Source organism: Heloderma suspectum, chromosome 2 (assembly GCF_057233095.1).
Source record: "Heloderma suspectum isolate Gila_16-S chromosome 2, 16-S_ref, whole genome shotgun sequence".
Taxonomy (NCBI): domain Eukaryota; kingdom Metazoa; phylum Chordata; class Lepidosauria; order Squamata; family Helodermatidae; genus Heloderma; species Heloderma suspectum.
In genome coordinates this window covers 31793265-31804452 of record NC_139459.1, presented here as the reverse complement: position 1 = coordinate 31804452, position 11188 = coordinate 31793265, and the positions used below count along the sequence as shown (strand labels likewise).

At 44.3% G+C, this 11188-nt stretch overlaps 1 protein-coding gene across 2 annotated transcripts in view; it reads left to right on the top strand.

Annotated features, from left to right (window-relative positions):
* Positions 1 to 3055: 3055 nt before the first annotated feature.
* PAIP1 (poly(A) binding protein interacting protein 1) overlaps positions 3056 to 11188 on the top strand; it is a 36054-nt gene continuing 27921 nt past the window's right edge. For both annotated transcript variants that reach the window (XM_084833172.1, XM_084833173.1), the window contains exon 1: positions 3056 to 3405. In XM_084833172.1, the coding sequence (XP_084689298.1) occupies positions 3192 to 3405 (214 nt within the window). In that variant the 5' untranslated portion in view covers positions 3056 to 3191. The remainder of the gene's footprint in view (positions 3406 to 11188) is intronic.

Genomic DNA, 11188 nt, shown 5'->3' with positions numbered 1-11188 from the left:
CAGTTACAGAGGAAGTACACCCATTAGCGTGCACGTGCACACACACACACATTACAGAGCAATAAATAGTGGTGCTGGTAACAGTTGCCTTTAAACACATAACAGGGTGAGTTTCATAAGCCACTTTGAGTGCTTCCTTGGAACTGTAAAGGTGGCATATACATTTGCTAAGAAATAAATCCCTCCCTGAAGGCATTGCCAGCAATTGTTAATCTGAGAACTTTTTTGTTGAAGAGTGATAAATATTCTACATAAATATAAACATTTCGCTTACACACCATCAGTCACTGGCTCCAAAAAGGAAGCACCACCCTGTACTGTTGCAAACCAAACCCACACAATGCCAAACAGCAAGGTAAAATCACATATGGGGCCTGTGGTAACAACAGCATCTGTTCCTGTCCCCATGCTGCAGGTGGGGCTGCAGGCATAAGGGAGTAAGAGACAAAACTGAAGTCAAAAAGAATAACAGAAATAAGGTCACTTAAATGAAAGAGCCAGGAAGATGAAGAGTGAGAGTCAAGACCCTCAAACATGAGCTAGAGTTAGAGCAGGAGTACAAGAGCACCCTCCCACTCATGTACCTCGGCAACTGGTATTGAGGCATACTACCTCTGATTCTGGAGGTAATATGTAGCCATTTAAAATATTTCTTGACATCCTTTCCTGGCAGGAGCCCTCCCAAGATGTGAATAACAAACTAATTATGACTAGTAACCATTGACAGCCTTATCCTCCATGAGGTTATCTAATCCTCTTTTAAAGCTGTCCAAATTGATGGCCATAACTACATATTGTACATTCCATATAACTATGTGCTGTGTAAAGGAGTACTTTTATATCTCCTGAATCTGAAAGCCAGTGTGGTGTAGTGGCTAGAGTGTTGGACTGAGAGTTGGGAGATCCGGGCTCTAGTCCCCACTCGGCCATGGAAGGTCACTGGGTGACTTTGGGCCAGTTACTGCCTCTCAGCCCAACCTAGTTGTTGTGAGGATAAAATGGAGAGCAGGAGGATTATGTATGCTGCCTTGGGTTCCTTAAAGAAGAAAAAAGGCAGGATATAAATGTAATAAATAAATAAATAAATCTCTCACTATTGAACCATCGGATGTCCCCAGGTTCTAGTATGAGATACTATCTACTTTCTCCATGTCATACATACTTTTATACACCTGTATCATGTCCCTGCTTGCCTGCCTTTTTTCTAAACTAAAAAGCTGCAAATGTTGTAACCTTTCTTCATAGGAGAATTGCTTCATCCCCTTGATCACTTTGGTTGCCCTTTTTTTTTTTTTTTGCATCTTTCATAGCTCTACAATATCCTTCTTGAGGTACCTGTTGAGTTCATAAGACCTACACAGCTGGGACTATCTGGGTAGCAATCCTCCTGAGGTTGCTACCCAGATTCAGGGGCCAGTCCTGATTTTTCTAACAGAAGTATACACTGAAACCATTCATAAGACAAGAATGTATTTAGAATTTCTCACAGGATGCAATCCTATGCACTCCTGGAAGCAAGCCTCATTGAACGTATTGGGATTTACTTCTAAATAAACATGATAGGATTGTGCTGCCTGGCTTGTCTTATGTGCTTTCCATTTGATATGAGGGGGCTTAATTTCAAGAAGATATGCATTGAGAAAAACTTCACCTTGTAGAGCTAAGAATGGTCTGACGGTAAGACCACACCTAGGGCCGATTAATGCAATCACATGGAGGAGTTATTTTCATTCAGTGCTGATTCTTTGGGGGTTAGCCTAGATGGAAGCAAATTCAATTTCTGTTGCTCCAGTTGTTGTTCAGTCGTGTCCGACTCTTCGTGACCCCATGGACCATAGCACACCAGGCCCTCCTGTCCTGCACTCTGTCCCAGAGTGTGCTCAAGTTCATATTCATTGCATCGGTGATGCTATCTAGCCATCTCATCCTCTGCCGTCCCCTTCTCCTTTTGCCTTCAGTCTTTCCCAGCATCAGGGTCTTTTCCAGAGAGTTTTCTCTTCGCATTAGGTGGCCAAAATATTGGGTTGCTCCAGTAGGTAGGACCCAAATGAATAGGTTCAAATTATAAGAAAAAGGATTTATACTAAACATTAGGGGAAACATCCTGACAGTACATGCTGTCTAACAGTGGGACTGACTGTCTCAAAAGATAGTGGACTCCCCTTCATTAGAGGGTTTTAAGCAAACTGTGGACAGCCACTTATCAGAGATGTTGTAGGCCTGTAGCAGATGATTTCCTGTTTCAGCAGGGGTTGGAATTGATCAGGAGGCTGCAGAATGTAGATTGGAATCTGCTGGTAGATCTCTGGATCATTTGCAGCAGGTCAGCAAGTTTCTCATTCACCGTAGTTTAACAACAGCAAGTAAAATTTAAACTTGAAAAAATATCTGCCATTGTTGACCTTGTGCTAATTCCTTATCTCTTAGCTTCAGCGTTTCTGACCTGTAAAATATGAGTATACTATTAATTTGTTGCTTTTGACCAGATTATGTGTAGAGCCCTTCGAGAGTTTGTTAGAATCCCTAGTAGATTTTGCGTGTGTGTGCAAACATGAACAGATAAATATATACATATACACAGTGTATGGCTCATGGGGTGCAGAAGGTAATTGACTCCAGAGCCCCCCTATTTTGCACTTGGCTTGCAAACCGAACAGCAGACCTCAAGTTTCTAGGGAAAAAACAGCGGATCCCACAAGGTCAAAATCTGCCCACCACCTTCCAACTATATTATTCTATGAATATGCGTGTAGAGAAGGAGTTGCCTGAGGCCTCCAGCAGATACAGAAAACCTGCCTTGCAGTGCTGCTCCAGACACTGAGGCGGCATGGCTGAAGCGGGCCTCTGACCTTTAGGGACAGAGGTTACAGCTTCCCTCGGCCTCTCCACAAGCGGGGCTGTGTATTGCCATTGGTTGCTATGGTGACCCGGGAGCAAGGAGAGGCCTCCGGGCCGCTGTGAGGCGCTGTGAGCCACAGTGATAAACGCAACGAGAGCCTGGGGGAAGGGAGGAGGGGATTCTCGCTCGTTCGGTGTGTGCGAGACGAGAAAAGGCGAGCAGGAGGGGAGGAGCTGAAAGTGAAGCGGGCTGGGGTAGGGTGTTGCCGGCGCCTGGCGGGCCGGAACCCGCTGCCTCCGGGCCCAGGAGGACTCCTTTCCCTTCATGAGGAAGAGGAGGGCCTGAGGCCGACATGTCTGACAACGGCTTTGACCGGGCGCCCGGTGCGGGTCGAGGCCGAGGGGGAGGTGCCCCTCTGGCTCCTGAGAGCGGGGCCCGCCTGGGGATGAGCGGCGGCGGCGGCGGCGGCTTCGGGGCCCCCGAACAGCTCCTCAAGCAGGGCTTGCACCACCAGGAGCCCCTTCGGCCGCCCAAAACTGCGCCTCCGGGCACAAGCGTCGCCTCAGGTATCGCCCGGCCCCGCTTCACCCCCCTCTCCGCCTTCGAGCTTTTAAAATAATACTTGGTAGCGGAATGGGGGTGGTCGAGCTCTACCCCCGCCCCCCCCCATCACCTAGCTAGGGCTACGAGGCTGGCCCGTCGGGAACCTTCTTCCCCGGTTGCGTCGCTACCCGAGGAATGCCAGCCCGGGGAGGAAAAGGGGGCTCTTCCCCGCACCCTTCCGCTCAGCTCCCCGACGAATCTGGGGTCCTGCAGGAGCGCCATTGAGGGAGGCGTGGGGCGCCGTCGCGCCTCCCCTCAGACCCATCTTGGGTCTAGCGCCATGCATCGTTGTTCCTCAAGAGCGCCTTTAGTTTCGGCCAGTAGTTATTATTAGTATTATTACTAGTTATTGTTCAAAGAATAATAGTGACTATTTAAAAAAAAAAAATGATTGAACGTAAATCTCCTTGCTTTGGGGGGAATGGCTCTGGACTGCTTGATTTGTATCGATAACCGTTCTGTGCTGATGATACCATCAAACGGTATTGGCATACATTGGGGAGGGGGTGGACATTTCATCTTGAATAGAGCCAAGAGCAGGCCTTTAAATTTCATTGGGAATCTTCGACTGCTACCTTGTGCACGTTTTCCTGGGAGTAAGCCCCATTGAACATAATGGGGCTTTCAAGAAACCACGAATAGGATCCAGCTTGTTATTCCCCTTCCTGTAATCCCTTTGCTTGCTGAAATAGCATTACTGAGGTCCTGCCTTAAATTCTCTAGGCACATGGATGAGAAATGGAACCAGGATTATTAATTTAATATGGGCTATATGGCCGTCATTTTATTTGTATGATGTGTCATCTCCCTGCACACCCATTCCTCCATTTAAGCTGCCCTTTTAAATGTTTTGGAATAAATAGGTATGTATGGTTGTAACAGTGTGTAATTGATCTATATCTGTGTAGCTTTTGATATTGCGCAGTGAAGTGTGTATAATTTAACCCTTTCAGTGCAGAAATCCTTTCCATACTTGTTTCTCATTGGGATGTGAAGAAGGCATAGCATTTAGTGAGGGGTTTATTTATTTATTTACAATATTTATATACCTCTCCATATCTAAAACAGATTTTGGATAGGGCAGGGGAAATTTTCTAGGGGCATTTTCATACCTTCTCCTGGAATCCTATGATGACTTAATTGGAAGCAAGCTCTTCAGAATCAGTAGAAGTTGTTTCCAAGTACATATGTTTAGGATTGGGGTGAAAGGGTGGAATCTCAAGCATGTAAATAAGGAAATAACAGCTCAGCCCTAAGCATGATTATTCAGAATAAGTCCTGATTAGTTATCCATAGGGTTGTATTGAATCCACTGGTACTTAAATCCAAGTAAACATGTTTAGGATAGGACTGCAAAAGTCCTCATGGACTATTTCTGCACATGTGGAAGAGAGCTGTCTTTAAACTGAGTCTACATTTAGCCAATGTTCATTGGAATTACAGATTCATGCAATGCAAAAAGCAATGAGTCACTTAAGGATAGTCTGTAAGGCTGACATCTTAAATACCCTGATTTGGAAGAAAATGACATTGAAATCACTAGCTTGTTTCTAAATAAATCCAGTGTATTTATTTGAAACATTCTGTGTCACTTTGTATTGTAGCGGTGAGAGTGTTGGACTGGGAGCCGGGAGATCCGGGCTCTAGTCCCCACTCGGCCATGGAAGCTCACCCGGTGACTTTGGGCCAGTCACAGACTCTCAGCCCAATCTACCTCACAGGGTTGTTGTCGTGAGGATAAAATGGAGAAGAGGAGGATTATGTATGCCGCCTTGGGTTCCTTAAGGAGGAGAAAAGGCAGGATAGAAATGCAATAAATGAATAAATAACATAAAATAGTTTAGGCTTGAATAGAGATGTGAAGGCCTGGGGAAAAAACAGAAAAATTCGGGGGGAACTGATTTTTTTCAAAGGACCGTTTTGGTGGTGTTTTCCAAAAAAATGGAACAGCTTTGGATTATGAAATATTTTCTTTCAGAATTTAAGACCAAGTATGTATGTATTGCTACCCACCCTTTACTCCCCCCAAAATGATTTCTAAAAACTATGTAATGACACTTTTTTTTAGAAAACCTAGAGATGCAAAATGTCTGGAAATAATGAAGCCATGGAAAAAATATTTTTTCAATCCTCTCTGTAAGATTCCCAGCATAGTTAGTTCTTTCATTCCTTATTAAAATTATTGATCTAAAGTATATTTTACTGATAGACATTTATGCTCAGTTTCCCAACCTGTGAGTAGAGTCACCACTGTGCATTCTTGACAGTAAATGTGCATTCTTGACAGCTTGGGTTTTGTTCTATAGAGTCCTATGTTTCTGATGCTGTAGCAGTTATTTAATGTAGTTCTAATCTATTAAGACAATAATTACAAATGTACTAACTGAGTTTACTTTGAAAAGTTTTAAAATATAATGATAATATTATGAATAAGCTAAGTCATACATAAAATAACTTTAGGAACATAAAGGCTGCTTTAAGTTCCTAAAGCAGTCCTCCCCAACCTGGTGCCCTCTGGATGTTTTGGACTACAATGCCAAGCATTCCTGACCATTGGCCATGGTGCCTGAGGCTGACGGGAGCAGAAGTCCAAAATATCTGGAGGGCATCAGTTTGGGGAAGGCTGTCCTAAAGCAACAAAGTGACATTAGGTCTGCAAGGAGCACTAAAACAATAATTATTGCTTATTTTTCAATTCTCCCAATATTCCAGTTTTTACACACACACACACACACACACACGGAAAAAAACTTTGTTTTCCACGACTTCAAAATTTCTGGAAATGTTACATCTCTAGGCTTGAAGTATAAAATGGAGCAAGGGTATAGATTTCTATACATTGTATTGTTGTTCAGTCGTTAAGTCATGTCCGACTCTTCGTGACCCCATGGACCATAGCACGCCAGGCTTTCCTGTCCTCCGCTCTCTCCCAGGGTGTGCTTAAGTTCATATTCATTGCATCGGTGATACTATCTAGCCATCTCATCCTCTGCCGTCCCCTTCTCCTTTTGCCTTCAATCTTTCCCAGCATCAGGGTCTTTTCCAGGGAGTTTTCTCTTTGCATTAGGTGGCCAAAATATTTGAGCTTCAGCTTCAGTATCTGTCCTTCCAATGAGCAGTCAGGGTTGATTTCCTTTAGGATGGACTGATTTGACCTCCTTGCAGTCCAGGGGACTCGTAAGAGTCTTCTCCAGCACCACAGTTCGAAAGCATCAATTCTTCAGCGCTCAGCCTTCCTTATAGTCCAGCTCTCACAGCCATACATTACTACTGGGAAAACCATAGCTTTGATTAGACGGACCTTTGTCGGCAAGGTGATGTCTCTACTTCTTACTATGCTGTCTAGGTGTGCCATAGCTTTCCTCCCCAGGAGCAAGCATCTTTTAATTTCATGGCTACAGTCACCATCTGCGGTGATCTTGGAGCCCAAGAAAATAACATCTGTCACTGCTTCCATTTCTTCCCCTTCTATATGCCAGGAAGTGATGGGGCCAGATGCCATGATCTTCGTTTTTTTAATGTTGAGTTTCAAACCAGCTTTTGCACTCTTCACTTTCACCCTCAATAAGAGGCTCTTTAGATCCTCTTCGCTTTCTGCCATTAGGGTGGTATCGTCTGCGTGTCTGAGGTTGTTGATAATTCTCCTGGCAATCTGAATTCCGACCTGTGATTCATCCAACCCGGCGTTTCTCATGATGTACTCGGCATATAAGTTAAATAAGCAGGGCGACAATATACAGCCTTGTCATACTCCTTTCCCAATTTGGAACCACTCGGTTGTTCCATGTCCGGTTCTTCCTGTTGCTTTGACCCTCATACAGGTTTCTCAGGAGACAGGTAAGGTGGTCTGGTACTCCCATCTCTTTAAGAATTGCCACAATTTGTTGTGATCCACACAATCAAAGGCTTTAGTGTAGTCAATGAAGCAGAAATAGACGTTTTTCTGGAATTCTCTTGCTTTCTCTATAATGCAGCGAATGTTGGCGATTTGATCTCTAGTTCCTCTGCCTCTTCAAAACCCAGCATGTACTTCCGGTAGTTCTTGGTTCACATACTGCTGAAGCCTAGCTTGTAGGATTTTGAGCATAACCTTGCTGGCATGTGAAATGAGCACAATTGTACGGTAGTTTGAACACTCTTTGGCATTGCCCTTCTTTGGAATTGGAGCGTAAACTGACCTTTTCCAGTCTTGTGGCTACTGTTGAGTGTTCCAAATTTGTTGGCATTTTGAGTACAGAACTTTAACAGCATCATCTTTTAGGATTTTAAATAGTTCAGCTGGAATACTGTCATCTCCACCAGCTTTGTTGTTACTAATGCTTCCTAAGGCCCACTTGATTTCACTCTCTAGGATGTCCGGCTCAAGTTCAGTGACCGCACTATCATGGCTATCAGGAACATTCAGATCTTTCCTGTATAGTTCTTCTTTGTATTCCTTCCACCTCTTCTTAATCGCATCTGCTTCTGTTAGGTCCCTGCCTTCTTTGTCCTTTATCATGCCCGTCTTTGCACAAAACGTTCCCTTGAGATCTCCAATTTTCTTGAAAAGATCTCTAGTCTTTCCCATTCTGTTGTTTTCCTCGATTTCTTTGCATTGTTCATTTAAGAAGGCCTTCTTGTCTCTCCTTGCTATTCTCTGCAACTCTGCATTCAGTTGGATATATCTTCCCCTTTCTCCCTTGCTTTTCGCTTCCCTTCTTTCCTCAGCTACTTGTAAAGCCTCATCAGACAGCCACTTTGCCTTCTTGCATTTCTTTTTCTTTGGGATGGATTGAGTTGCTGCCTCCTGAACAATGTTACGGACCTCCGTCCATAGTTCCTCAGGCACTCTGTCTATCAGGTCTAATCCCTGAAATCTATTCATCACCTCCACTGTGTATTCATAAGGGATATGATTTAGGTCATACCTGAATGGTTTAGTGCTTTTCCCTACGTTCTTCAATTTCAGCCGAAATTTTGCAAGAAGCAGCTCATGATCTGAGCCACAGTCAGCTCCAGGTCTTGTTTTTACTGACTGGATAGAGCTTCTCCATCTGTGGCTGCAAAGGACATAATCAATCTGATTTCGATATTGACCATCTGGTGATGACCATGTGTAGAGTCGCCTCTTGTGCTGTTGGAAAAGAGTGTTTGCTATGATAAGCGTGTTCTCTTGGCAAAACTCTGTTAGCCTTTGTCCTGCTTCATTTTGTACACCAAGGCCATGCCTGCCTGTTATCCCGGTGATTTCTTGACTTCCTACTTTAGCATTCCAATCCCCTATGATGAAGAGGACATCTTTTTTTGGTGTTAGTTCTAGAAGGTGTTGTAGGTCTTCATAGAACCGATCAACCTCAGCTTCTTCGGTTCGGGCATAGACTTGAATTACTGTGATGTTGAATGGTTTGCCTTGGATTCGTACTGAGACCATTCTATCGTTTTTGAGATTGTACCCCAGTACTGCTTTTCCCACCCTTTTGTTGACTATGAGTGCTACTCCATTTCTTCTAAGGGATTCTTGCCCACAGTAGTAGATATGATGGTCACCTGAATTAAATTCGCCCATGCTTGTCCATTTGAGTTCGCTGATTCCCAAGATGTCGATGTTCAATCTTGCCATCTCATGTTTGACCACCTCCAGCTTACCTTGATTCATTGATCTGACATTCCAGGTTCCTAAACAATATTGTTCTCTATAGCATCGGACTTTCTTTTCACCACCAGACACATCCACAGCTGAGTATCCTTTCGGCTTTGGCCCAGCCACTTCACTCTTTCTGGTGCTACTTGGAAATTCCCTCTGCTCTTCCCAGTAGTATATTGGACACCTTCCGACCTGAGGGGCTCATCTTCCGGCGTCATATCTTTTAGCCTTGTGATACGTTCCATGGGGTTTTCTTGGCAAGGATACTGGAGTGGGTTGCCATTTCCTTCTCCAGTGGACCACATTTTGTCAGAACTCTCTGCCATGACCTGTCCGTCTTGGGTGGCCCTTCACGGCATAGCTTATGGCTTCACTGAATTACGCAAGCCCCTTCAGCACAACAAGGCAGTGATCCATGAAGGGGATACATTGTATACACTGCAATTAAAAGAATTTCCCGTTGCGCAAACGCTCGAACATAAATGAGAAAAAAAGTTATCTGTTGTAAATGAATGTCAAGCCTGCCTTATCCCTAAAGTTAAGGTAACATCTTTAGAGTGCAATCCTATGTAAGTTTAGACAGAAAAAAGGTCCTACAACTCTCAGTATTCCCTAGGCTTATTTAAATGTTTTGATTGTAACTTCCTTGGAGCAGAGTTGCTTATGCAACTCTGTAAAGTTCCATATACGTTGCTAAATATACATTAGTAATAAAATAAAATAAAATGCGTTATTAAGGGAGCGATCCTATGGCCGCTAGTCAGTGGCTAAACGGCCATAGGATATCTTGTTTTCCAGGAACCGACCTTGGAGCCCATGCTTCGAGGTCAGTTCCCAGAGAACTGACATTCCCCCCCCCCCGTTCCACACTGCCTCGCAGGCAGTGTGGAGAACTCCTGTGCTCCGCGCTCGCAACAGGAGCACAGAGTGGACGAAACAGGGAGAGGAGGGCAGAAATGCCTGTACGACACATCCAATGTGTCGTCCAGCAGCCTCCTCCCCCACTTCATGATCCCCTCTGTGCTTTTCCTGCCCTGCATTGGATTGCACCCTAAATGCTATTAAAACAAACTGGCTGTGCAGAAAAACTAATTCCTAGAAAATGAATCTAAGATCCATACAATGCTACTGCTGATCCACCCTGTTATCAATGCATTAATATGGGTAATCATTAATAATCTCCCTGATATACTGATACTGAACTCTTGGCTTCCTTTCTTTTTCTGAATGTGACAGAGAAAAGGCTAGGCTTTAAGAACTAGGCTATGTGGAGGTCTGAAGTAGGAGGGAAGAGACATTTTAAAACAAAAATGCTCCTATAAGTTTTTTTGAGGTTGTAAATTGCAAGCAGGGTTACTCAGTTGTGGTATTTGAAGCAGTTTCAGTCAACAAAAAGACTGATATCTGTTATATTGTCTACAACATGGCAAAATGGCTCTCTGCTGTCATAAATCAAATGTCTTTACTGTCTTATAGATGGCCAGGAAAAAGTGTTGTGGTTATGTTGTGCTTGTTAATCACAACACAACAAAAGTGTTGTGGCTTTGCTTCACTCTGTATAATTGTGGTCTAGTTCACACATCACAACTCCGTTCCAACTCTAGGTTGTCTCTCTGCAAACAACCCAGAGTTTCCAGTTTGCACACAACACCAAGCAACCCAGGGAGAGAGCATCCCAGGGTGGATTAGCTCCTCCCATTTGCAGTGGGAGAGATCAGGCAGTGGGAGCCAGCATGCTGACGTGTTCACAACAACCCAGGGTTTAAAAAAACATGTGCTTAGGTAGCACAGGGTGTAGCAATTTGGATTTCTCTCTCTCTCTAGTATTGGATGTATCACAACTTTGGTCATACAACACTAAGGGAGTGATCCTATCAGGATAGGCAGCTGCCTCTAAACTCAGAAACAACCGCCTATCCAATGCAGGGTGGGCAAAGCAGATCTTCTCCTCTGTGCTCTGGCCACCCTGCATTCACACATAGACAACTGATTTCGGCTGTCTAGCTGTGGGACTTCAGAGTGGGGGTGGTGGGGGAGAGGCCAGACAACGCATGGGAAGTGTTGTACCAGCACTCCCCACCCCCCAGGAATGCCCCCTTTTACCCCGCTCCATACTGCTTTTC